The 27,724-nt window shown below is 49.0% G+C and overlaps 1 protein-coding gene and 1 non-coding gene across 10 annotated transcripts; both read right to left on the minus strand.

Moving 5' to 3' along the window:
* Nucleotides 1–9: 9 nt before the first annotated feature.
* On the minus strand, nt 10–20,784 carry CHD4 (chromodomain helicase DNA binding protein 4). Of its 9 annotated transcripts, none has more exons than XM_014266386.3 (40): nt 20,710–20,784; nt 19,697–19,867; nt 17,610–17,737; nt 17,238–17,429; nt 16,757–16,875; nt 16,094–16,335; nt 15,883–16,010; nt 15,617–15,752; nt 15,002–15,183; nt 14,640–14,879; nt 13,727–13,930; nt 13,439–13,644; nt 13,078–13,209; nt 12,693–12,789; nt 12,111–12,302; nt 11,823–12,023; nt 10,740–10,877; nt 8,670–8,791; nt 8,387–8,560; nt 7,944–8,085; nt 7,378–7,509; nt 7,149–7,266; nt 6,812–6,936; nt 6,290–6,527; nt 5,946–6,118; nt 5,601–5,778; nt 5,414–5,524; nt 5,172–5,260; nt 4,954–5,087; nt 4,317–4,461; nt 3,970–4,135; nt 3,501–3,610; nt 3,138–3,273; nt 2,913–2,990; nt 2,660–2,797; nt 2,457–2,565; nt 2,012–2,144; nt 957–1,152; nt 664–855; nt 10–576 (listed from the first exon to the last, which is right to left on the minus strand). In XM_014266386.3, the coding sequence occupies exons 2-40, from the start codon at nt 19,791–19,793 to the stop codon at nt 515–517; spliced, it is 5,835 nt and encodes a 1,944-aa protein (XP_014121861.2). In that variant the 5' UTR covers nt 19,794–19,867; nt 20,710–20,784; the 3' UTR covers nt 10–514. The 9 variants fall into 9 exon arrangements, with proteins under 9 accessions (XP_014121861.2, XP_074390932.1, XP_014121865.2 ...); XM_074534831.1 differs by having other exon boundaries at nt 5,172–5,257; nt 5,414–5,500; nt 5,601–5,781; XM_014266390.3 differs by having other exon boundaries at nt 680–855; nt 3,138–3,270; nt 5,414–5,500; nt 5,601–5,781.
* LOC113459166 (small Cajal body-specific RNA 11) lies at nt 3,805–3,943 on the minus strand. The gene has a single exon (XR_003380102.1).
* Nucleotides 20,785–27,724: the final 6,940 nt, after the last annotated feature.

The following is a 27,724-nucleotide window of genomic DNA, read 5'->3' on the forward strand; positions in this document are numbered from 1 at the left end:
ACAACAAAATAAAATACAAGGAAACTTTATTTTTCAGTTTTATCAACGTTTTGCTCTGTTTTTTGTTGGTTTTTCATTGTTGTTTGCTTTTGTCTTCAAGCTGTTTATTAGTTGACAAGTCCGGTCAGTTTTTGTATTAAAAAGGATTTTGATGGAGGTAGCTTTGTCTCTGTCCTGGCTTTTGCTTGGTCTTGCCTGCACACTTGTCTCAGTAAACAAACTCAAAATAAAATTAAGAACGAAAACTGGAATTCCAGGCGGAGGCAACGAGCAATGCAGCCAGGTTCTCCATGTAACAGACATGGCGCTGGGGCCTCCAGTCACTATGTACAGAGTCCATCATACATCCATCCCCCTCTCTCCTAAACACACTCCTTGCTCCAACGGGCTGGCTGCAGAGGAAGGAGTTTCTTCTCCTTCCAGAGACCTGAGCAGCAGCTTCCATGGAGGGAAACAGCACCCAGTCAGGAATGTCAGGCAGAGGGGTAGAGTGTGAAGGGGTGGGCTAGGGGAGTCACTTCAGCTTGGCCGAAAGGTCAACAGCACTGGGCCAGGAACTCACTGCTGCTGGGCCACCTGCAGGGCGAGAGAGGAGGAGCTGAGAACTCCCGGGGCGGTCAGGGAGCCCAGCCCGGGCCCTCCCCCCGTGGCTCCCGTACTGACCAGAGCGGGTACGTACTTGTTGGGGCGGGGGCGGCGGCGGGGGCTCGCTGCTGCGGTTGGCCAGGCGGCTGAGGATGTTGCGCTCCGACATCTGGAGGCGCACTGCCACGGGGGGGATGCGGGCAATGGTGGCGGGCAGGCGGGTCACATCGGCCTTCATGTCACTCAAAAGCTCCTCCAGCTGCTTCAGAACTACAAGAGAAAGGGACATCCGTTCGGACGGGAAAGGGACACCCCAGAGGGGACAGCGCTGCTGAACACCTATCCCGCCCCTGTTTAACACACCGCATTACCTTTGTGCAGCACGGCATTGGCTGGTTTATTCCCCGCCATTGATTCCTTGGATAGGTGCTGGTGGCTCTCAGCCAGGCATTCCACCTCTGCAAAACGCGTGTTCAGAGCCATGGAGGGGTGAGATGGATCTTCGGACATGTTCAGATAGGCAGCTCGCCGCAACTGCTCCTCTATCACCAGCGCTTGCTCCAGGAGCTGCAAGGTGAGGCAGCAATGAGTCTTTCAGCAGCTGCCTCAGAGGGAGCCTTGTCTGTGCCCCCAGTCTCTCCTGATCCAATTCCCCACCAGCTCATAAGGTGAGATCGTGTAGCTGAATCTCTTTCCACCAGACAGATTTACTGAGTAGCCCAAAACAGTAAGGGCTTCATGAAGCAAAGTCAGATACACATATTGGGTTTAATAGACCACTGCAAGTCCTCTAGTATCCTAATTCCTCCTCTGATTCTTTTTACCCATTCTTTATGAGGCAAATGGATGGAGATTACTCCTTGAACCCAAGGGAAAAGTATTCCATCCTATTTATAGAGAGAATCTAGAATCTTGTAAGCATTTGGAGAAATCAGCTGGAATCCTGTCAGTGCAGCACGTATCATACAGTCTGTAGTCAATCACTGTTTTGCCCAAGACTGAGACCTACATGGCTTTTACCTGATGGCAAATCACTCCCACAACTAAGCTATGTTCTCTCCTAAAGAGGATGAAGCAGAGGATGAAGGCAGCCCTTCCAGCAACCAGAGCTCTGTTCAGGTACACAGAGTGCCTTGTAGCAGACCGAGCAGAAGCTGTGATGAAAACAGCCACTTGACCCTTAAACCTCTTGCTTACCAGTTCTTCAATAAACATTTGGACAGACAGCACTTAATCAAGCTGATTTCCAGAAAAAAGGGAACTCCTATCACGGAGCAACTGCATGCTCCTGAGACATACTGCTTTTTTATTACCGCTAAAACAAAAGGTATTGCATACATCTTTCAGTTTCTTGGTGGAAACTCAGAAGTGCAAGAACCTGTTCTTAGAGATCCAGGCAGTTATCACACTAAAGAGAAATCCTTACCTTAAATCTCCTTGCCAAAAACTTATTCTTTATTTCCAGGAAGTTACCCCTGTTCATCTCACCCTTGAAGGGTTCATTGAGGATGGCGTAACGTGGATCATTCTGAATATCCTGCCAACGGGCATAGCCATGACTGAGATGGGATGAGCTCAGGCAAACAAAGGCAGTGAAAACAAGGGAATACACAGCCCAGGCAGTACTGTTCTCCAGAGGGAGTGGGGAAAGGGAGTACAGAGAGGGGACGAACAGGAGCCAAGGAAGGGGAATGAGAACTGTGTCCTGCTAAGTCGTAACTATGCTGCAGGAAGCTCCCCCTCCCACCATCACTTTCACTCTTGTGAAGATAAAGCACTCTCTCAACCTATGCCAGTCAGATCCACAACAGTCACTTTCAGCGTGACAAGTCATGTACAAGGTGGGAGAATGTGTGTCATGGCAAGGATACTTGATAATCCCAGCTAGGAGCCAGTAGTCGTGACGCCGATGCCAGATCTCATAGGTCTTCTTGGTGACAGTGGCAGCCCGCTCCTCATTCTGCCAGAGGGAGTGTAGTTCTGCAAAGGCAAGAGACACCAGAACAGGTGGAAGTTATTTCACAAATACAAGCAGGAGCTTATAAACAAGTTCAAGTAGATAAGGATCACATACCAGTGAAACCACCATCTGCTATGTTGAACATGAAGCGCTGCTTTACTGCCTTCTTGTGCCTTTCATCTACTGACTCTTTCAGCATCTCTCCGTTCTGCAGCATCACCACATCTCTCTTATCATCATCCTTTTTCTCATCTATACACACAGGAAATTTTTAAAACAAACATGGCAGATACTGTAACACATTGGACCTGCAATGAATCCTTGCAGAAGAAGGGTTAAGGAGAAGAAAGGAGTCATCATGCTTCACCTTTCTCATCCAGAGTGATTATGGGAGGGTCAGGAGGATTCTCAGTAGCTGCTCTGTCTTCCACTTTCTCCACATCAGCTGCAGGAAAGAAGGGGAACATGAGATACACAGAAACATAGCAAGTCCACAGTTTTGATCTTCGAGCAGTGAAACCCAATACTACACTGTTACTTCACACTGATTTTTACATTCAAGACTATTTCTTTAGGATTAAGTGCTTTGTACCTTTGCTTTCTACTTCCATTGGTTCATCTGGTCTTTCCTTCACTTCTGTTTCCTCTACTTTTTTTTCATCTGCTTCTGTGGAGTTCACTGGGGATTTTGCTTCCTGGGGCGGTGTCTCCACAGTCTGAGCACACTGCTGAGGACAGTGATCAGTGAGACACAAAGTGTAGCAGTGCACGACACCAGAACACAGTGACAGTCGTTTGAAAAGCAAAGGCACACACAAAACTGTGATGCCAGTTCTGAGGACCAGAGAGTTATCTTCAAATATCACTCTAAAAACTCATCTCTGCCTCAGCTAAAATGAAGAGGAGGCAGAAGTAGAGAAATTCACAATTACAAGGCAAAAAAGCCAAAACTCACCTCCATAGGGGCCTCTGTTTCAGTAGCAGAGGCACTGAGTTCCTTCTCTGGTTCAGAAGACTCTCCTTGCTCCTTAGCACTAGCTCCTTCTTCTACTTTTACTCCATCTTCTGTGTATTTCCCCATGCCAGAGCAGCACAGCAGACAAGAGAGAAGTAAATGAGTAAGGTCTTCCCTGCTACCAAGACCACTTCTTTGTTCCCAGAGATCAGGCCCATCAAAATGGAACTAACATGACCCTCCCTTTTCCTGCCCACTACAAATGCTGGGCTTCTCACTGATGTCAGCTCATCCCAGGAAAGTCAATGTCCTCTCTTGCCTTTAAGGGCTTGCACATGTCTTTGGTAGCCCTCCTAACATGAGAGTAAGTTGATCTGCGTCCACCCCCAGACCCCAGCACCACAGTTCTGGTGAGGGGAACAGCCAGGCCAAGGTCAGGACGCAGGGCTGTACAAGAGGGAGCCCTTACCAGGGGGAGGAACAGGGGCCGGTGTGTTCGGCTGTGTATCCCCTGGTGTCGAAGGAGTTGGAGTTTTGGGAGAGGGTGAGCTGGGCTGTGAAAGCTTCTTGTTCTCCTCTATCTCTGCCAGTTCTGGCATACTCCAGCGGCCATTCACATGCTCAAATTCCTGCACCTGTAAAAGGAGAGAAAGACAGAAGATTGGAGGAGTCTCATCCTTACACCTGTAGAGGCAGAGCACTGAGCACACAACAAAAGTAGGTGTGAAAGAAGAGGTAACTCTGCAGCTCAAGACCCCAGTGACTACAGCTGTATGTATGGCCAGCAAAGGCCACACAGCTCTGCCAGGCACTCACCTTTTTGCGTATAAGCGACATGACCCCAATGCGAGTCAGGACGTGCTGCCGAGAAAGACCTTCCCGTGGGACCCCATCTGCAAAGGTCTCGGCACCATCAGCTCCAGGTTCACATAAATGGCGCATGAACAGCGAGACATAGGCCCTGCAGGGATTGAGAGACAAGCAATTCATCCACAAATTCTATTATCTGGAGACATGCACTGTCAGACCACTGCCAGCACACAAGGGAAATTACCCTGAGTCTCTTAACTCATAGTAAGAAGTTCTGGACCTCCAGGCTCCTTCAAGGGAGAATTTCCTAACAGAATCAGTATGTACATAGAGGACACACAGCTTACTCAAGAATCTTGAGCCAGAAACAGTCAAACTCAAGAAAGACTCTGTGAGAGTATTCCCTACGTGATTGTAGAGCCATGCTACTCCTATAAAAGCATTTAGTTTTGGTGACTGAAGAGTCAGATCCAAGTAAGAGTTATCAACAATCCCAGCTTATAAATTATTATACTTCATTTTCCCACGAAGAATCAACCAATATGTTAAGGAAATGTAGTCTCCAAGAAAAGGCCCAATTCTCATTCTTCCCAGACAGGTCTAGCTGCTGTCAGTCTTCCATTCCTGCCTACAGCAAACTCACTTGAACTCCTTCTCTGACTTGCCACGGAGGTCCCGAACAAGCCACTGAGTGGTGAAGGCATCCTGAGGTGGCATTCCATAGCGCATGATAGCATTGAGGAAGGCTTTCCGCTGGCGAGCGTTGAAACCCAGCACCTAGAATGAAGGAGCAGAAGACAGATATGGCAAGAGGAATACAGGAGCAGCTGGGGTGCAAATGCCTTCCCTGGCACAACTTACCTCGATGTTCCCTCCCACACGGGCCAGTAATGGAGGCAGAGGCTTATCCTTGTCGTTTCTCAGGCCCTTGCGGCTAGGCCGACGAGCTGCTGAAGAGAGAAATGCAGCTAAGTACAGAGACAATGCACACAGCATATTTCTGAGAGAGTACTGCCCCAGCAGGAGGGCACCACAAAACGTGTAAATCACCCAACTGTTCCCACACTCAAAGCAGCCCAGGAACTGTCTCCAGTAGAACTTACCTTCAGATCTCTCATCAAAGTCCTCATCCCCTTCTTCAGAAGCAACTGAATAGTCTGACTGATTATCTGACTGGTCATCCTGCCAGTCTGAAAGAAAAACAGCACGTGAGCCTGAGACGCTACTCCGTTACTTTCCAGCAACACATACTTACACCCGCTTTTCCCTCAGGCTCCCGTGCATTTGTACCTCTATCCTCCTGCGAGCCATCGTTGTAGTTCACTTGCTTGCGGATACGTTTGCCCTTGCCCAGATTCCTGGCCAGATCCTCCTGCTGTTGCTCATAATGGTGACGGAGCAGCTTCTCCCAGTAATCAGGATCTACTGATTCCTCCTGCTTGATAATTTCCCGTTCAACCTCCTCTTCCTCCTGGCAGAGATGTAACCAACTTAGGGCCCTATGATCCAAGTCCCAGCCTGACATAGCAGATACATGCCTGCCTGCTTAGCCTTAAAAGCTTCAGAGCTCAATTAACTTAATTGATGCTCTATCACTCAGGAGAATGTATTAGCTGCCATCCACCTCATACTCACCCCCATCTCCTCCTCACGAACCACATACTGGGCCACCTTGAAGGAGCTGAGATATTCATTCATGCCCTGAAGTTCTGTATCTTCTGTTTCATCCTGGTTCCGATCCAACAGACGCTCAATTGCTTTGTCATCGTAGTGGATGACGCTACTGTCCTCACCTTCTTTGTTATCCCCTGAGGGAAGAGCACAGGTACCATTGCTGTATAGATCTCAATGGACTATGAAAAGGAATGCCACCCTAGACCCTCTCTGTGGAGCTATAATCAGCATTGTGTCTACAGTCTCTCATTAAATAAGGAGCCAGATGTCCTCACCCCCCTTCACTTCTACTCCCAGGCACTCACCCCCCTCAGTAGCTTCATCTTTGAAGAGCTCTTCAGTGCCAAATTTGAGAATGTCATCAAGCTCCTGCTTGGACATGGAGCCTGTCTTGGAGCCCAACCCCGGCCTCACTACCAGGTGAGTGAGCATCATTTTCTTCTTGGCCACCTGAGTGATGCGCTCCTCCACCGAGGCCCTTGTCACAAAGCGATATATCATCACCTTCTTGTTCTGTCCAATTCTGTGCGCACGGCTGAAGGCCTAGAAAAGAGACGTGCTCAGAACCATCTAGAGCCGCACAAGCAGCAGGTCTGACACCCCACCTACCTCCACAAGCCTCCCACCTGCCCTCACATTCGCTCTTAGCTTTAGTGAAGGCTGTGCTCTAGAAGATTCCTCCACTATTTCACTTCCCATCTCTACCCACTGCTCCAATTTTGCACATTACTAGAGGGGAAGTTTCACACTCTTTCACTCTTTCTGATGATTTAATGTCTTCTCTTTGTCAGGATTACTCCATAATGAGTGATCCCATTCAGACTCACCTGGATATCATTGTGGGGGTTCCAGTCTGAATCATAGATAATCACAGTATCTGCTGTGGCCAAGTTAATACCAAGACCCCCAGCTCGAGTTGAAAGCAGAAAGCAGAACTGCTGAGCTCCAGGAGCTTAGATTAAAAAAAAAGAGAATAAAAGTAATCAAGAGAGTGGTCAGTACTCAAAGAAGAATTTGTAATTGACCCACATCACCTGACAGGTGATTACTACTAATGTAAGATTCCAGGAAAGCAATAGAAGACTTGGGGCACAACAATCCCATGGGTATTAAGCACACACAAGGCAAGCTTTCATTTTACAGAAAAAGTAGGTGACTGTATACCATTGAAGCGATCAATAGCCTCCTGACGCATGTTCCCTGTGATTCCTCCATCAATCCGCTCGTATTTGTATCCTTCGTGTTCCAAAAAATCTTCGAGAAGGTCCAACATTTTAGTCATCTGCATGTAAGAAAAGCATCAGCACAGAGAGTGAGGGACACGTGGATACCAGATCAACAGATTTCTTTCTCAGGAAAAGTATTCCAGGCCTAAAGGTTTTTCTCCATATACCTGAGAGAATATGAGCACCCTGTGACCTCCTTCCTTCAGGTTCTTTAACATCTTCTGGAGCAGCAACAGCTTTCCAGAGGCTCGAATAAGTGCACTACCATCATACATGCCATTTGGCATTTTTGGAGCTTCCTAAAAAGAAAAAGAGAAAGAGGGAATAAGGTGCAAAGCACAAAAACAGCTTGAAGGGATGTAACTTTGCCTTAGCCCCCAGCTGATGCTGGCTCCACTGACCTTGGCACAACCACTGCCTGTATGAAACATCAGTGCTACCCTGTCCCTGTTCTCTTGCCATTTGACTCCTACATACCCTCCCCTCTTTTCTTACTTAGTCCCTACTCTTTCAGTCTTCACCACCTCACACGAGTCAAAAGACAGCTCCTACCTATCACATAAATGTGCTAGAAAAGAAATGGCCTTCCAGAATGCTGGGTCTAAACAAAGACAGGATGAAAAAAAACACATGGAAGCAAAAGGAGAGAAATGGGAATCCCTCCATGCCTCACCTAGGGAACTAATTGGCTTATAGGGAATTTGCTCATACCAGAATAAGTCACTGGACATACCATAGCAGCCACAGGAAAGAGGTAGGGGTGGTTACAGCACTTCTTCAGATCCATAACAACATTGAGCAATGAGACTTGGTTACCACCACCCCGTGCATTCAGTGCCTCAAAGTTTCTTGTCAAAATGTATTTATAATATTTCCTGAAAACAACAAAGAAAATAAAACAACTCAGCCAGTTGCCATGAGAATGACTAACCTACTCTTCTCTTGCTAAACTCTGCACAGCTTCTGGCATTACGACCTAAGTGAGTGCCACTGGCAGAGCTATCTCTTCATCCTTTACACCAGAGCTCAGGATTAATCCTTCCTCTGCTCTAGTGGCAGCCACTATGCAGAAAACCCTGCAGAGTAAGGATAAGGCTGCTTCAGTCTCCTCTTTGAAATGGCAGAGCAGAGAAACAACAGCTCAACAGCAGGTGCTCTCTTCATCCCCACACTCACTTCTGCATGGGACTCAGCTCCACTCTGACAATGAGCTCAGTCTTAGATGGCATATTCTTGAACACATCAGCCTTGAGACGCCTCAGCATATGCGGGCCCAGCATGTCGTGCAGCTTCTTGATCTGATCTTCCTTGGCAATATCCGCAAACTCTTCTAGGAAGCCCTCCAAGTTACTGCAGGGAAACAGACACTCAGCAAACGGCACAGAGGAAAAGAGCAAAAGAGCAAGTGAGGGGAAGGGAGTGACAAGACAGGCAGGCTGACTGGCACTGCAAGACATACTGGAATCTCTCAGGCGTCAGGAAGTTCAGCAGGTGGAACAGTTCCTCCAGGTTGTTCTGCAGGGGAGTTCCTGTAAGCAGCAGCTTGTGCTGGAGGGAGTAACCATTCAGCACACGGAAGAACTGGAAAGGAGAGAGCAGGGAACAAAGTGGGAAAATAAACCAAAACACACACACAAATACACCAAAGGCTCATTAAGTCATAGGCTTACAAAAAAAAAAAACTAGAAAGTTGACACCAATCTAGGGTTCAATTTAGATCCCATCAGCTGTTTGGACAAGAGTTCCAAGTAGTTCACATTCCAGCCAGGGTTACTAGACTGATCTTATTTGGATCATTGTTCTGCATAACTAAATCATGACTGCAGCAAATCCTCTGAGCCATCAGGTGCAAGTAGGTTTCCTTTGCTCTTACAAGTTACAATCTCTTTCAGACCACAAATCATTTCTAGATTGCTGTACTACGTATTTTTTCTTGCTAAATTAGTGTTCCACATTCCTACAACTACTCTGCCTTGAGAATTCTAGAAATAACTAAGTCACTCTTCCTATTCATATCACTCCTGGCAGTGTTCCAGAGCCCTGAACAAGCAGAGGAGAAAAAGAGCTAAGGGTTTGCCAATGTGTTTTGAAGGTAATTTGCACTGGCTTTCACAAAAATGAAGTAATTCCAGAAAGATGTAGTGAGCAGTTAAAAGTACTGCACTGAAAAGCACAAGTGTACCATGTTCACTTGTACAATTTAACAGTAAAGCAGTAATTTATTATCAGTTTGGCCATTTCTTTGCTTACCTTACACTTAGCACGATACAAGGTCAAACTTAATGAAAGCAGCTGTACTAGATGGCAAGCAAAAAACCATATCACTTGTGTTTTGGTTATTGCACCAGAAGAGTACTTCTAGTGGCTTCCACAGGGATTTATCTTACCATGTAGTTATAGTTAAAATATTTTTACTTTGGAATCAAATGTGGAAGTTACTAATTATACCTGCAAAACTTTAGGAGATGACCCAAATTTGTCAAGAAGCACCTGACCTAATCTGTCTTGCAGCCAACCACTATAAGCTGTTCTTATAGGACAGGAAACTGGTGTAGAGAAATATTTAATGGTTTTGCATAGTGTCATAGTGTGACCTTGAGCCTTTACATCCTCTTTCAATTAATGAATATTAATAGTAAGCATTCATTCCTACTTCCAATGGTTTCAATGCTAAGCACAGAATGGCATCCAATCTTAGTGCCTACAATAAAACAAGATCTAGAAACTCAACTGCATGCACAGCTGTGATGTCTCAGGAAGATACCTCATGCCAAGATCCAAAACACTAAAGCCATTTAAACAAAACAAACAAAAAAAAAGAAATCAAGGAGCAATTTTCTTTTACAGTCTCCAAGAACCTCTAAAGCCAGCTTTCCAATAATAATTGGTTTTGGCATACTGAGCACTGGAATCCAGCTGAAGACAGGCAAATGAATACCAGAATTAAGGCACAAGGCCCACCTAGGGAGAGGCTGGATTAACAAAGTACAGTCAAGTCTACTCAATTCAAACAAGCTCAGGTAAGGTACAGGCTCATACTAAAGCAGCTATATGGCTTTCAGCACCGACCCAGGCATTTTTAAACACCTCTGCCCACCTTCAGTTTCTGTAACACCTAATTAGTTCTGCTACAAAGGCAGATAAACACAGAGAGCAAGCCTACTCTGGAAGCAGGGTAATTCTGCTCATGGAGCATGTTTTATACTCAGCATGGTAAACCTTTACAGAATAGAGGTGGTGCAGGTATGTGATGCTTTCAGAGAAATCATTTTGTATTTGAAAGCAACAACCACATCCAGGTGATTGTTTTTCAGTCCAGACCAACTGCCCATTCACCTGGAAAGAAAGCTGTTTTAACCAGTGATCTGTGTAAGTAAAGTTGTTGCCAATGATGACTGATCTCCAAATACAGGCTGTTGATTTTTCTTTTTATTAACACATCAAATTTACTACTGAACAAATGACTAAGAGCTGTCTCTCTCCCCTGCAACATATGCCATGCCCATGAGCCACCTATGCTTCTCTGTACCTTAGACTGGTTGTTCTTCAGTCTGTGAGCTTCATCCACAATGAGACAGGCCCAGTCAATAGAGCCTAGTATGGCCATATCAATGGTGATCAATTCATAGGAGGTGAGAAGCACATGGAACTTGACAGCAGCCTCCTTCTGCAAAGGAAAAGGATGAACATGTCATGGGATAGAGGATGGGGTGTTCCTCCATAAAGTCACCCTGATGAGCCGCAGTCAACAGCACATCAAAAACTTTCATACCTGCAGTCTCCTGTCACAAGACCCAAAATGCTGCCCAAACCATTTTAGTCTTTTAATTCCCTACTGCTCTCAACACATGTAAGTCTCCTCAACTCCCTCAGTACCTGCTATTTTTGGACAGATGCCAAATATTCTAACAAAGATGTTTAACAAGTAAGTAGTGAGTCGAGACATGTTAGAGAATTGAGATTTGGAGAAAAGTGGCTCATCAGAAAGCTAAGACTTCTAAAGACAGTAATTTAAAGTTTCATGGTACACTATTAATACTTAAGGCTATTCTATTTCAAAGGAAGGAAATGAGTCTGCCTCTGCCACTGAAAATACTTTAGCTGCCATCTTGGTTTTACTAGGAACACTTCAGTTCTACAAGAAGTAGCCACTTAGGTCAGTCTTCCTTCATGTCTGGGCACAAAGTGCAATTTCTCACATGTCTGGGTATGGCCTGTCAGCCAACTCCTCAGGATGAAAAGGTTCATACTTTTTTTGTATATTTGTGTTTTACACACAGCAGCAATTCTGACATCAGCTTAGATCTGTAGAACTAAAGATGCAGAACTTCACAGGTTAAGTAAGGAAGACAGAGGGACTTGCCTAGGGTCAGTACTACCTTAGTCAACTATCTATCTTTCTCCAGTACTAAATCAATTAAAACTAGCGGGAGTATTTAAATAGTCTATAGCAAGAGTCTGAATGTCCACTTGTCATCAATTTGCAATTATTTCCCCTTGGAAACGACAAGCATAATCAGTTCTCAGGGAGAGCAGAGTATCTGAATCTCAGCTGCTCAAACTTAGTTGATTGCATCTCAATTCAGGCTTGTGTTAAAGCAGAGCTCTGTACCTTCATTCTGGATGCTTTTTTGCCTCCACGTATGGCATTATCCTCAAAAGTGAACTCATTCTCACGGATGATGGCCCGGCTGTCTTTGTCCCCGACATAGGTCACCACATACATGTCTGGGGCCCACATCTCAAATTCTCGTTCCCAGTTGATGATTGTGGACAGTGGTGCACTCACCAAGAAGGGACCTTTGGAGTGGCCCTACAAATAGAGTCAGTAAGAGCATTAGATGACTGCAATCACTAATACAGGCAGCCTCTCCCTGAGCAATGACCTCCCAGCTCTCACCTCTTTGTATAAGGAATACAGGAACACTGCTGTCTGCACAGTCTTTCCCAGACCCATCTCATCAGCCAAGATTGTATCTGTGCCCTGGGCCCAAGAGAAGCGCAGCCAATTCAGCCCTTCCAGCTGGTAAGGATGCAAGGTCCCCCCTGTTACATCGAGGTACTCCGGTTGCCGGTCATATTTCACTGTTGGCTGTAGTGGAAAGAAGGAAGAGTTAGAATCCTTTCACTGAGATAGTTAACAAGAGTCCTTTCTTAGCCATTCTTATATTCACTAGTACAAATGAGGCTTCACAAATGATAACCAGACTAGCACCAAACCCAATTTCCAAATGGCCAAAGGCATCCAACAAGGCGGCTTTTTTTTTTTTTTTTGTAAAACCTTTTTCACCAAGAGCTAGGGAGTCTGACCCAACAGACACGGTGGACCTTTTTCTGAAGGCTCCCTAATGCCACTTATTCTTTGGGCTATGAGGGAACTCCAATCCATATGTTGTTCACTCTTCAGTTTCCTATTTATCTGCAGGCTCCCCAAAAGAAGCAGCTCTATCAGATGGCTCCAAAACAAAAAGCAGTAACTCACATCTACTGTGGGAGTCTCAGGGGGCCTCTCCAGTTTCCGCATCTTCACTTTCTTTAACTTCTTACCAGGCCTGCCCTCTTCACCTCGCATCAGCTCCCTGTGCAGACACAGGCCCAAGGACACATAAGCTTAATGGCTTTTTATTAACAGATGGAGCAAAAATTATTGCAGAGAACAGAAGATCAACCACCCAACTCAAAAAGGCTCAAGAGAACAGGGCTGGAACCTTCATGGTAGAGAGGAAGAATGTCCCTGCCCAAAGGGCATAAGGCACAAGATGCTTCTTGCCCATTTCCATCTATTAATCCAGCCAGTGCTAAAGGCTGACATACTGAAGTACTTTCTCTTGAGGGAAGGGAAAACAACCTCTAGATACTTCTCCTACCTGTGATTCCAGTAGGCTTGCTTGTAGAGGTCATAATCTTGAATATCCACATCTTCACTTTCCCAGGATGCCTGGTCATAGGGCAGGTCTCTCCATTTAATCAAATAGTGGACATTCCCCTTCTTATCCACACTGCAGAAGAAACCAGTAAGTCTCAAGTACAGTGAGATGGCAGAATTCCCCCAATCCATTCAAATGGAAGGGAAGAACTCTTAGTGAAGCAGCAAAAACAGAACAACGTCTGTCATACCAACAAACAACTCCCACTGTTTCTCCCAGTCATACTGCAGTTTAGCTCATCCCCTCTCCCTTAGCCCTGCTTAAGGTCTTTGTTGAAAATCCTCTTTGTTACACCCCCTACCTATGATTAAGGATCCTGTGGATCATCATCCATTCTGGCTTGATCCCATATCGATAGAAACGCTCTTCCATCTCAGCATATTTGGGGTCCTTGTTTTTTCTCTTTCGGCTTTTCTCCTCTTCCCCTCCAAAGTCTCCCGAGGGAGGCTCATCCATATCATTTTTGCGTTGGTAGTTACGAAACATGACCTGGCAGTGCAACTCCAGCTGCAGTCAGGACACAAGCAGTCAGTCGGTGTTTCAGCCTCAAGTGTCCACCCTCATGCCATGGTTAGGCTCCTGCACTCACCTGCAACTCAGACACCCAGGAGCAGTGCCAGTAGGACATGCCCTGCCATTTGACAAAGAACTGCCTCTCAGGCCGACCCTCCAGAGGCTTTGGTGGTGGAGCATTGGGGTCTGCGTCGGGTGGACGTGGTGGTGCAGGGCCCACTGGGGGCTGACCCCATTTCCAGATCAAGATCTTCTGCACCTTTCCTTTCAAAGCTGGGCACTGGGAAGTTAAACAGAGCTTGATGCATCACAGTCTATGTACTCTAATATGTAAGCACTGAAGAGCAGAAAGAGCCACTTTTATGGTTTCACTACACAGAATTTGCTAGGCTTGATGAGCCCAGTAGTCTGTCCAACTACAACTTCACTGAAAGTCCGTGCAAAAAAAATCTGCTGTAGAACTAAGGGCCCAACATAAGCAGGGTTTTTTTTTGCTCCTCACCTTATGAAAGCAATTAGCATAATTTATACTACCTATTTCAAGAAATTTCTGGGAAAGCATAGTATTTCTCCTAACCATCTACTAAGAAAGGTCTTGGCACTACAAAGCTTACAACAGTGCAAAACCAGTTTGTCTCAGTATCAGTTTGAATTACTTTAAGCACTGCATTTGCTTGCACTTGATCTCCTGCCTCTACACACATACAGGAGCCCAGAAAAGTGATCCATGGCATGCTGGACCAAATTACCCTGCATGTGGACAAATCTCTTGAGACCCAAAGGCTATAGCCTGGCTCTTCCCACTGTCTGGAGAAAGCAATCAAGGCACAATACAGCTACAAAAAGTCAGGCCTTTAAGCTTTGTGACAAAAGCGTGTGAGGAGTCAGTCTTCAAAGGACCATGTATTTCCACAGAAATATGATGATCCAAAGGGATTAGATCAATCACCTCTTGTAGCAATAGGACAATGGTACAAGCAGAAACTCACAGTGCAGCGAGGACACAGCCATTCTCCATTGGGAATCTCAGGCAGAGGGGGATTCAGACAGTGGATGTGATAGGATGAAGGACAGGCATCACAGCACAGCAGCTCTCCTCCATCCTTGCAGACTCTACAGAACTCCATATGGTGGTCATCCTCTTCCTCAGCATCTCCCACTACATCCTCCAGGATTTCCTCACCTTCAGAATTATCCTCCTTTGCTTCCCACTGAATGCCCTCTTTTTCCTTTGGGAGACATAAATCAGAAAAACAAAGTCATTATTTCACTACCCCAGAAACAACCCCAAGTCACTTGACATCCCCCTCATACATGATTTCTTGCATCATTTGGGGAACCCAATACTCACACAGTGTGGGCAGCTCCATTTGCCCTCTGGAGCTTTCTCCATGTCTGGGTCCAGGCAAACCATGTGGTAGGCACGAGGGCAGGTATCACACAATATAATTTCTCCTCCCTGCTGGCACACCTCACAGTAGTCCTGGTGATCAGTCTCATAGCCATCCACAGCCACGGTGGAGTCCTCCTCACCTGCAGAGGGTGATGAGGAGTTACAGCAGCACAAGCCACAGGTACAGGTTTCCTACAGCCAGGGAGAGTTTTCTCCCAAAAGCCTACACAACCATCTAGAGATCCAGAATACAAAACTCTTAGTCCATAGAAGTAAACAGAGCGAGAAGGAAGACCTGGAAACAGGAGCAAACAAAGTCCCTTTGTGCCCCCTTCCACCCATGAAATAAAAGGTACAGTTAAGGCCAGAAAAACTCATTACTGCATCTGTTTCCCTAACAAAGAACTCCTGAAAGAACTTCTGAAAACCTTTTCCTTATTCAAAATAACATCAAGTTCTTCCTTCATAATCAATTCTCCCTCAAGTATGCTATCAAAACTCCACACAGACTTCTCTCTAATCTTCCTGCACACTTAGCTGTGCTTGTCTCCAACTGGTGACAAATATCTTTACCTTTCTTTTTCTTCTTCCCAGCCTTGAGTTTTTTGCGACTGCGGCTACTACGGCTGGTAGATCCGTCTGACACAGAGTAGCTGTTGATGCTGGCATCATCAAAGTCTGACTCCACATCCAGATCATCATCTTCACTCTGAGGCAGGTAAGAGAAAAGCTTTGTTACTCAGACACACATGCTGGGGAGCAGCTATCAGACACACCCCCAGGATTACCAGCACATCATGACCTCCTCCTCACAAGGTCAAGAAAGGAGCATCACTTACTGATGATCTTTTACGCTTGGAACCAAATCCTCCCAGTTTGATTTTCAGTGGTGCCACCTTCTTTGTTTTAGGTTTCTTGATATCAGGAATACGAGGACTGGCCTTTGGCTTCCGCCGGGCATTGGGTCCTGGGAACACAGGAGGCAGAGTCAGCAGGGCTCTGGCCTTGATACCAGTCACATTTTATCCTCCTGCCAGACTCTTCACTCACCTTTGCCCTCCTTTGTCTTGGCTTTCCTGAGTGGCACATCTACAGGGGGCTGCGGCAGGACAGCATCCACGTTTGTCACCATACTCTCGACTACTGCAACGGCTGCAGCTGCAGCAGCTGCCACAGATGCACCTGAACTTCCCTTGAAGGGGTTGTTGGTGCTAAACTCCCTCCATTTGGCTCCCAGGACCATCATCATCTTCGACACTGCTATTTTAGGGTTCTTGGCTGCAATAAGTGGCCTGTGAACAGTTAAGGAACGAAGGAAAGGTTACTGAACCACCCTGAAATCTAGATTATTCCTCCCCACCGCCACCCCCATCAGCACCTTTGTCTCAACTACATTACTTTCTAATCTCTGATCTCAACAGCCAATGATCTCCCCACTCTCATCCTTCACTATGTGAAAGATGGAAATTTTTGGGGGCAAAAAAATGGCATTTAGCATAGTAGGGAAGAAAGGGGACTGGGAGAACTTGCACCATCTCAATGACTGAAAGCAAAAAAGCTAGCAATCAATTATTTTACTGTTGCTTCAGTTTTCACTCTAGGTACTACACTAGCGTGCACTGAGGCTCCAAAATCAAGGGATCTAGTTTTGCTAGTTTTGTCCCATCTCTTTTTTTGTTCCCAAGTCATTTCAAGTGTAGGCTTGCAGCTCACCTGACAAACTGGCTGAAAGCTTTGTAGTTGGTGAGTGTGCGGTAATCCTCCTCTGTGAAGATGTGATCAATATCCTCCATGCCCCAGTCTTCCAGAAGCTGAGCAGATGACTTTGGCTCCTATGAAAAGAGAATCATGGCAACTCTGAGCAGAGCTTCCACACATCTCCCACATTCCACAGATGACCCAGGGAATTTTTTTTCCCCCACATCCATTTATCACTACCATAGGACACAGCTGCAATAGCAGATCAGCGGAAATGGAAAAAGTATTTGGATGCAATATAAATTCCATGTGTGCTTAAAGCAGTAGAGAGGGAAGAATGCAAGGTGGGAAAAAGATGAAGGCAAGAGGGTCTAGTGGAAGAAGAGACTGCACAGTCCCAACTCCCTGTGCAATCACTAAGGGAGAGCACAGTGATCCCCCAAATCAGATACAACACAGGAATGAGAAGCAAGCAGGCAGCAGGGTAGCTTGTTACCTTTGAGTCATCATCTTCTTCCTCCTCTTCCTCCTCCTCCTTGCGCTTGGCTTTGTTTTTCTTTTCCTTCTTGGGTCCTAATTTCTTCTTTTTCTTCTTCCCAGGGGTATAATCACTGCCCTCACTGTCAGAGCGCAGAACCTCTTCTTCTTCCTCCACAAACTCATTCCCCTCACCAGAGCTGTCCCCCAGCTGGGGAGGGAGGGAGAGATCAGCCATGAGAAAATACCCTGGATAAACACTAAACACTGTTCTCTCCCCAGGCTCTACAGGATTCATTCAAAAGATTGCTGCTATCAGCCAACAACAATAAGCACCCTCACCCTGTACATCTATATTTTAGAGTGTGACCTTAGGCATCCTTTTTCTTACCTCCTTCTTCTGACGTTTGCTGAGCTTAGGAACTTTGGGTTCCTTCAGTTTCTTGGGCTTCTTCTTCTTCTTGATTTTGGGAGTGTCAGCCTCTGACAGAAGCTCTTCTTCTGGCTCTTCTTCAGGTTCTGGATGTGAAGAGGTGACATGTCTCATTCAACGCCCTTCTGCGCAGTACAGCATAGCCCCCCTTGTCTGCTTCTTGCTACGTACTTACAAGCAGAGGTGGTTACAACTCTTACTGTTCACAACAGATACTCAAAAACTGTATCCTAAGGTACCACCAACATGGTTTATCCCCCTCCCAACACCACCTATTTCCACAATCTTCCTTTTCCAAGCAGAACTGCACTCAGAACTTAGGAACAAGAAGTTTGCCATAACCCAACAAGAAGAGGGAAGAGCATAAAACAGATGGCCACACCTAAAAGGGGCAAAACAGTGAATTCATATGAGAACCTGAGTAGGATACTGTTTCAGTCCATGTATCTCCAGGAAAAAAAACATCTAGCCTCTTCAGCAGTACAGAACATCCTACAGCTGCATGCAAAATACAGGCCAGTAAGCCACTACTTTTCCTCCTCCATAGGAAAGTTGTTACTCAGCAACTCTATTCTGATCCAGATTAGACAGAACCTTCCCCCAGCCCCAGCAGCTAGCGAGCTGCCTGCCGGGCCCGAACACACGTGCCAGCTCCCCAGCAGCAGCGCACACTCCCATCTGCGTGCCCCCGTTCCTGGCTGCCCTTGGCCCGAGGGGGCAGAGGCAGCCAGACAGCCCTTCCTTCTCTTTGTGGCAGGCTGCGGGAGCAGCGCGGCCACCCGCACCCGCCCTCCCCGCCGCCCCGCCCACTGCACACAGCCAGAGTCACTCCTTCTCCCTCCAAGGGAAAATGGCCTCCTGACCACCCGAGCTGGGCAGGATGGAGGAAGCCACAAGTCAGAGGAGCTACCGCAGCCGGGGTTGAAACAGCACAGACATCTCAGAACCTGGAGTCCCATGCCTGGCCTCTGCCATATTCCCAGCCAATGGATATCTCTTTGCTGCCATGGTACGTACTGCAACACCAGGTCCTTCAAGGATCATGCATCTTCTCCCCCAAGTTCTGATTTAGAGCCTCTAATGACCCACCCTTTCCAAGGTATCACCTAAACTGCTCCATCTTGCAGTGACTTTACCAGGTTTTTTGCAAACATATTTTCATTACCGATAGGCCCATACTGCCCAAGATCTCATAGGTGCCAGAAAACTCCAGAGATGAGGATTAAGAAAAAAATGCCAAACAAACAAAAACCCAAAACTCCACGACACCATCTTCCCTCCTCCAGTTACATTTCTCACATACGACACAACACTCCAGTACGAGTTAGTAGGAAATCCCACACTTGTCCTACAACTAACTACATATATCACTCGTTTTTCACAAGGAAGTGAAGAATCCAGATGCATGTCCACAGAACAGGTCATCAACAGCAGCAGCAACAAAAAAAAGCAAACTAGAAGAAATCCCAGGGTTCTAACTTAAGCCTTATGTTGATGATGAGGATGCAAATACAAGGGAAAAAGCAAGATGCAAGGACTAAAGAAAAGCAAAGGTGAGCAAGCAGCACAGAGTAAGAATCCTCAATAATTGGGTGTGGTGATGAAGGAAAGTGGGTCACGCAACAGCCCAGGGCAGTTTTCTCTGGACGTCAGCCGGTCTTAGCTCCCAGATGAAAGCAAGCCAGGCAACCTGCCCTTTCACATACTACCTCCTCTTCCCCCTCCCCATTCATGAAAATTGGAATTCACAAGCATTTCGGTACCCTGTCAGAATTGGACGCTCTGCCTCCACCCTCTACACCTCCTCCAAGCACAGGCCCTGACAACCTGCAATGGCTTGGAACAAAGTCAGCTCCACCTGACACAAAGCCTCGAGCCTCTCACTTCAAAGTAACCCTGGGACTCGGATAGCAAAAGCATACCTGCGACTTGCAGCACAAAAAGCAAAACCAAAACCATTCCCCAACACATCATGCACTTCACATATTCAGCTTGAGACCAATATTATCCCCACTCCACATGCATGCCCTGCAGGCTCCCCATACCTGGATGCTGGGGGATAGCGTTGTTCAACAGGATCTCCATCTCATCGTCATCACTGCCCCCTGAGCATGGTGATGGAGATCCGATGCCCGAAGCCATGTCCTCCACACCGGGGGAGGCCTGGGCTTACACAGGTTATCTATTGTCTTCTTGCCAGTCTGGCCAGTACTTCACTGAAAAGAAAAACAGAAAGTTACAGCAAACCTGAACTCCGGTCTCTCCAGCAATAGTGCTACTAAGAGGATCTGTGAGAAAGCTTAGACAGCAACTTTACTGGCTTTGGAGCCTATGGATAATAGAACCACCGGCAGGCAGCAAGTATCAGTTTAGAGTTGTGATAAAGCAGGCTTTGGAGACACTAGATATTAAACTGAGTCAGCAACTCATCGCTGGCGAGGAAGCCAAAACAGCTGTCCTAAAAGAAAACTCTCCCGTCCTCTGCAGCCGGGCGCGCTCGCTTATTTCTGCCTTGTGCCGGCAGAAGGCAGCGGGGCAAGCACGGCAGCCGAGCTTCCAAGGGAGCCCCGGGGCCAGCGGGGCGGCTGTCAGCGCGGTGCCCTGGCCAGCAGCCCCAGCGCGCCCCGGGCTGGCACTGCAGCGCTGGCCCAGCCCCTGCCCGGCCGCCGGCCGCACACAAAAGGCCGGGCGGGCTCGGCGGCCCCGCTCCGCCGCCCCCGCCCGGAGCGGGGCTGCGCGGCGCAGGGCGGGGGCGGGGGGCACCGTCTCCCGGGCGGGGGCGCGGGGCGGGGCCGGGGAAGTCCGGCGGGCGTGCGGCGAGGGGCCGCCGCTCCCCGGGGGCCGGCGCAGGCCTGGGCTGCGGGCACCGGCGAGGCGGTTGCGGGGCGGGGGAGGAGGGGCCGGACCCGTCCTGCGGCCGCCCGGGCAGAGGGACGGCGAGTCCCCGCAGGAGCTGCGGCCGGAGCCGACCGGCAGCGAGACGCGTGTGCCGGCCCGGACGCCTCAGGAGGCGGCAGATGATGGCCTTGCCCGCCCTCGTTCCCTCCTGGCTCCTCACCCAGCTCCGGACCGCGGCTCCTCTCTCGCCGCTGCCGCCGCTGAAGGGAAAATGGCTCCGGCCGCGGCACCGCCTCTTAAAGGGGAAAAAAACCCGGCTAGGCCCCGCCCCCTCCCGCCTACATCCCATAATACGCCCCAGGACCCCGGCAACAGGCCCCGCCTCCGTCTCCCCGGCAAACACACACCCCCTTCCCCCCCCCACCCCGACATCCCATAATACTCACCCTCCCCTCAGAACTTCCCACTCACTGCCCGGCCCGGCATCCCATAATAATAACCACCCCTCCCGCCGGTAACATCCCATAATACTGCCCCCCCCGCCGCCCGCACTTCACCCCGAGAAACATCCCATAATACTCCCCCACGCTCGCACCCCTTCGCTCCGGCATCCCATAATACTGACCCCCACCAAGAAACATCCCATAATACTGCCCCCCCGCCCCGCGCGGGACCCCGCGCGCCGGGGCAGCGCGCCCCCCCCGCGCCTCCCGGGGCTGCCATCCCATAATAGGCACGTCCCCCTCCCGCGGGGAGAGCGCGCTGGGGGGGGGAAGGGCGCACTGTGAGGACCCCCCCCAACATCCCATAATAGTCACACCCCGAGCGCGCACATCCCATAATAGTCACACCTCCCCACCTCCCCCCCCGCCTCGCGCCCAGGCAGGCATCCCATAATAGTCGCCGGGAGCCACCGTCCAGCCCGGCATCCCATAATACTCGCGGCCGCCCGCCCCGCACCCGCACCCGCTGGGCTCCGCCGCCGCCCCCCGCCCGCCCTGCCCGGGGGCGCGGGGCCCGCACCGGCCCAGCCCCCGCTCCGGCACGGGACACGGGGCCGACCCCTGGCACCGCGCGGCCTCCGCGCACCTCCCGCCCTCCTGCGCGCTGGCACCGGCCCCGGGCACAGGCTCCGGGCACCGCCCTCCCACCGCCGACCGCCCCCGACCTCGGGGCTGAGCTGAGCGCCCCGCTCGCTTCCCTGCCCCGTCCTGCCGTGCCCATCCCGCACGCTCCGCCCGCGGGGCTGCAGGACCCCTCCAGGGCTGTGTATGCCCGGCGTGGTCAGTGCCACCGCCGGCCTGTGTGCCCGCAGGGACTTTGGTGCCTCCCCTGCACCTCGAGGCTTCCTGGCTGCTGGTACTTGCAGATGTACCTAGGCCAGAGATATGCGTTCTCCCAGGCAACTAGAGACAGGACCAGAGCATGCAGTCTCAAGCAGTGCCAGGAGTGGCTTAGGTTGGGCATCAGGAGGAATTTCTTCATGGAAAGGGTGATCAGGCATTGGAATGGACTGCCAGGGAAATGGTGGAGTCACCATCCCCAGAGCTGTTTAAGGAAAGGCTGGATGTGGCACTTAGTGCCATGGTGGTGTGTGGTCAAAGGTTGGACTTGATGATCTCAGAGGTCTTTTCCAGCCTAACTGATTCTGTGATACACGGTGTGTCCACATACTCCATTCCTCCCTGTCACCCAGCACCCTGCTGCAGCCTCCAGCAGGAAACTCATCATCCATTTACACAGATGGGAACGGTCCACAGGTATAAGTATACTCCAATTATGCACATGAAACTGTATCATTAATTTCCCATTAAACAAAATCACATCCCATAATGCCGCCTTATCCTCTGTTGAGCATTTTCACAACACTATTAATCTCAACAAAGAGGCGCAGACCTGTCCGTCTCTCCCAGTCAATATGTGGGTGTCAACAACCGCGCTCGTTGCTCCGCTGTCCCACGCCTGGTGGTGCGTGTGCACATTTCATCCCACCACAGTGAAACACGCCGCAACACAAGTGGAGGATTGGCTGTTTACAGAGTGCAACAGGTCGCTCACAGATCCTGTAACACAAGCCGGGCTTTGTCTCTGAAGGCTCACTGAAAACATGTCCACGCACACAGCGGGCACGCAGGTGTTCCATAATGCCATCCCACCACCTCGCCCGTGTGCCAAAGTGGCTCTGGATACCAGCAAGCTCTCCCTCACCTGTGCATGCAGGCCCTGAGGCCGCCTCGCACGGACAACTCTGCTGAGATACCAGCAGGCTGCACCACCACATCTGCGTGCCCATCTCCGCTGCGTGCTCACGCTGAGTTCCACAATGCACAATACGCATGCAGCCACTCTGCGGCACGAGTTGTGCCTCCTGTGCCCTCGCTCCCCCCTTGCCAGCAAAGACTAGACCAACACATTCCAACAGCTGTTGTGTAACCCACGTTCCTGCACACATAAAAATGCCACCTACGTCTCCAGCCATCAGCAGCATGCACCCGGTACTGTCCCTGTACGTACCTTTGCCCACATGACAGTGATAGTCTCATTTATCTCGGCTCCATGGATGAAAAGTGCACGCTGCCCTTCCACAGATGCTATCCATCCTTCGCATGGATCAAGCAGACCATCCAGCACTACAGAAACATGTGGTGGATGACACCACCACCAAACTCACGTCGACCTCTGCAGGACTTCTCATTCCCTCTTGTGTGTGCTGACAAGCCACAATCCCCTCTCAACAGGAGCCAGGCGGACAGCCACACCAAATTCCGGAGCTGAGCAGCCCAGCACCCACCAGTGCCCACCAACTCCATATTTGCCTCTTTCCCCCAGTGGCTTGGCTACAAGGAGAGAGGTGTGATGCAGATGAAGAACCTGCAAAGGGAGTTAGGTACTGGGACTCTCTCTGCGGGTGATTCCCAATGCTCTTGCCAGCATGGTTTTGCTCCGAAGAAGGCTGCTTGCTACTGGTTAGGCAATGTGTGTTCCAGTGCCTCCAATGCTAAGGCATGAAGCTTCCCAATGAGCCACCACCTCCCTAAAATCTTTCTCTGCATGACAAATGAACACATTTTTATCATGAATGTGCCCAACATTCCCCACCTCAGCTCAAACTCCTTTTTTCCTTTGTAAGTCGAAGTTTCTTAGTCAGCAGAAATCTTAATTTTCCCTCAAGACAATAACTCCATATGGGATATACATTATTATGGTTAAGGTGTTTTTACTGTTTGTGAGGGCCAAGTAGATTAAATGGATTAAAAATATATCTATTCCTAAATATTTTTCTTGGATGAGGAAAGATAGATTTCCATGAAATAGATTTCTAGTTATTTGGCTGCTTTAAACTTGGAAGTTTCCGTACCTTACTGTGGTTCAATTACTTACCCAGTTTAATTGAATCTTTTGAGTTTATAGCGCTTGGCTTGGAAACAATTACAGCAAGATCCGTGTAACACAATCTTCCCTACCTGTGCTGATGGGTGTCAACACCCTGAACAAGCCCACAGCACACTTCCCATGGGGAAAACGTCTACAACATCTTGCTTTGGTGCTGCACCCGTGTTGGGAAATCCAAACTGGCCAGAGGACCTTCCACACACCCCTGCTCAGCTCTGCTTCCAAGAACAACTGGGTGAGGTGGACTCTGTACTCCCACAGCAACAAACTGGGGTGACCTCTAAATTATTTCTGTAGTTTTGTGCATGGTCTAAGTTAGTCAGGGTTCAGGTCCCTGCGTGGGACCCAGGAGAGTCCTGCCCCATCTTCCTCTACCTCATGGGCAGCTGCCCCTGTCCAGGCTTTTATCAGGCCCACAGATCTTTCTCACTTTCACTTTTAATTTATGTTCACTTTCAAACATATTGCCCCAAGGTAACAAGAAGAACAAAGCTTTTGACATTGTTTCACCCCGGAACTCAGGGTAGTAGGCTGGAAACCTCTGTCCTGTGTGTTTCAGTGCTGCCCAGTGCGGGATGTGAGGCTGGGAGGAAGGAACTCCAGAGCATTTTGGAAAGAGGGGAGACTCTCCAGCCTAGCATGGACCGTTCGTATGTGGGACACAGATAACGGACTACAAGCCTGACATGCTGGTGCTGCAGACAATGTGATCTGAAAGATCGGTTTATGGCCTTTCAGGCTATTTTTTGTCAGCTCCTCTCGTGTTCTGTAACAATACAGAGGGGCTGGTGGGTTTAGATGTTGGGCACTGCAATGCTGCCACTGTATTGCTTCATTTGTGGGCTGGGACACAGCCATACTTCTGTTCTCCTAATTTTTGCTGTTTCCCGGACTGAGCGTTGCTCCAGCCAGTCTGTAATATCTGTTCTGTCAGGTTACATACAACTGGTAACATGAAAAATATCTTTCAGTGTCTGCGTAAAACTGGCAGCCCCCGATGTACCTGGGAATGTGATGCTGTTCTGCAAAGACTGCAGCTACATTTCACCTCTTCCTTTAACCTAGTTTTGACTGCTCGTAACTAATGTGGATAGACTTACTCCTGGTGTTTGCCATTCAGCAGCCCTGTAGGCTCTCCAGAATTTACTGAGGCACGCCATGACTGAGCTAAGGTTTTACCACTTCTGAGAAGGAACACTGAAGATGCCAGGATTTCTGAGAAGCCTTGCCCTTTTTGGTTTTTTTTGGTAGAGAATTTTATTTACCCAGTTTAATTGAATCTTTTGCCCTAGATCATTTTTTGAGCGGAGAGGGGGTATCAAACTCTGAGATAGGTAATTTTTACTTTGGAATTAGCAAGAAAATGGTTCAAACTTTCACTCAATATCCGGTTATTGTCCCAGAGTCTGTGTCTCTTCAACACCCAAGTCCCCCTGCCCCCATTTTAAACTATGGTGTGAGAATTCTGTATCCCCAGCATTAGCCAAAGTAACCGTTCTGGATTCTGCAAATCTCCCCTACCACTACAAAAGCTTTTTCTTCTGCCCAGGATACACTTCTCCACTCCCAGCTTTTTACAAAATCTCCATGGCAAGCTAAGGAAATCTAAATGATCAATTTTCATTATTGTTTTCTTCATCATGCACCCCCCCCTTCTATTTTTTTTTCCTTATTTAGTTTGAGTGGGTTTTTTTTTTTCAAAGAAAAGCATGAGCTTACTTGTTTAGCCCACTGGAAGTGTCTTTACTTTGGTGTCAAACATGGCAGAAAATGACACAGGAAAGTCTCCTGGTTTTGTGGAGAAGACAGCCCTTCCTGTCATGTCCAAGGAGCTGCTCCTGCAGCAGACAAATGCCACTGGAACAAGAGGCAGAAAGATACTTGCACACCGAGGATTTTGGAGTGTACAACCAGAATAAGGTCAAGAACATGTGCTCCTTTTTTGAGAACACGCTACTGTCAATGGAGAATCGAGTCACTCTCTAACAGCCACCTAGGTGAGGGCTGCCCATATGCCAGCGTGACTCTGCATCTACTTCCCGTTAGGGGAAGAGCATTTCAGACTTCGCTCAGCACTCGTCATGAGCCTCGTCTCCTGTTTTGCCAGGAGCAGGAGGGGGCAGGGAGAGCGGCGTGGCCGCGCAGCCGGAGCCGCACCGTGTCAGCCAGACGTGCACGGTGCAGCGGGCAGGGCTGGCGGCGCACAACCAGGCGGGGGAGAGACACAGAAGACTGGGGGTTGCTCAGCCCCCTGGAAATCAGAACGGCTGATCTCTATCTCTGCGTGCTTCGCTGGTTTGTTTGCTTTAAAAAACATCACATACTTGGTACTGACACCTATAGCTAAGGTTGCTCGATATTTTCCATCACAAGTCTGTTTTCAGTTACTCAGAACTTTGCCAGACATCAGATACTCAGATTCGAATTTTCCATGTTTATTTTCACTTTTTTTTTCCCTGAAGATGGAGGCACTTAGTAAGGCGTAAAAAACAAATGCTATTTTGCAATTATAAAAATTTGACTTTTACACCAGTCTTTTAACATAGAATTCTGTATATAATGACTAACAAAAGCTGCAAGCAACACACGAAAGTTAAGAATGCTTATTAGTTACCATTTTTAGGTTCTCATTTCCGTAAAGTGCCTTAGAGATGCCCTTTTCATGAAACAAATAGTTGGATCCAGCCAGGGAAGGAGGCAGCAGCCTCAAAGGGGCTGCAACAACACCCCACTGGTTTGAGCTGCCTGGACTGCAGTTCTGCCATACCTATTTTTGCCTCCTGTATCAAAGCTGGTGCATGCTGGCAAAAAAATCACTAACACCGATTCACATCTCTTGAGCTCATTTAGCAGAAACACTGCAAAAACAGGCTGGGACAGAACTCTCCTTCATCTCCTACCTCCAGCTGGATCTGGGAGAGGTGTTTCCAGCGCTGCACCCAGCAACAACTGTGTTCCAGGGAGCACTGCTAATTAGCCTGGAGGTTGCATTCCGCGTTTGGCTGGGTGAGAACAGCACTGCTGCTGAGCAGAGCTGATGGACTCGGGCTGGATGGAGAGGAGGGGACTCAAATCTCGATGGTGATACCTACTAAGTCACCATGGGCTCCAAACCGGGCAGGGGTTTACAGAGCTGCCACAGGCACACGTGTCTGGAGGAGGTTTTCTCTCATGTCGGGCAAGAACCAGACCAGGTACTTTGGGGCTGTGCCCCCGGTGCAGAAAGCGAGGATCACATGTGCTCTGGGATGGGCCGTGCAGGGACACGTCTTGCTTTGTGCCATCCTTGCGCACCCTTCTCCAACTTAGAAGTCAGAGCTTTGTGACACTTGGACTCAGACGGCAACTTTCTTCCTAAAAACGATACGCTGGGACTAATGCACAATTGAGACGCTGAGATGCTCCACAGCCCCAGTTTGAATGGCTGTGGGTTTTTTCCCTCCCTCAGCTACGCTGGGGTGAGAATTTGCTTGCGAGGGCAAGCAGGAGCCCGCAGCCTCGCCATGCTGGGGACCCGGCCGAGGGTTCCTCGGGAGTCCACGTGCGGCCGGCGGCCAGGAGCCCGCCTCGGCTTGTGCCGTGTGCCTTGTGCCGTGCGTCCCGTGCCCGGCGCATCCCGGCGCTCCCATCCTCACGCCGCGCTGCCCCGGGGGGCGGCGGGGCCCGCGCGGCCCCACCCCGCATCCCATAATAGTTCACAAAGGCGACTCCATCCCATAATAGCCACCCACGGGAAACACACCATGGCAACCACCCCCCACCCCACCCCCGCGCCATCCCATAATACCCTGCCGGCTTTATTGGTTCCGACTGAGGGGGGCAGGGGGGGCCGGGGCCAGGGC

This window comes from Zonotrichia albicollis, chromosome 2, assembly GCF_047830755.1.
Source record: "Zonotrichia albicollis isolate bZonAlb1 chromosome 2, bZonAlb1.hap1, whole genome shotgun sequence".
Classification (NCBI taxonomy): Eukaryota; Metazoa; Chordata; class Aves; order Passeriformes; family Passerellidae; genus Zonotrichia; species Zonotrichia albicollis.

Bases quoted from the DNA above. Each gene is read 5' to 3' on its own strand.
- CHD4 (XM_014266383.3), bottom strand. From the start codon at position 19,793: ATGGCTTCGGGCATCGGATCTCCATCACCATGCTCAGGGGGCAGTGAT. The intron at 6,528-6,811 runs GTGAGTCTGAAT...TCTCTTTTCTAG, and splicing joins ACCCCCACAATGATATCCAG to GCCTTCAGCCGTGCGCACAG. The intron at 3,274-3,500 runs GTGAGTTTTGGC...CACTGTCCTCAG, and splicing joins AAACAGAGGCCCCTATGGAG to CAGTGTGCTCAGACTGTGGA.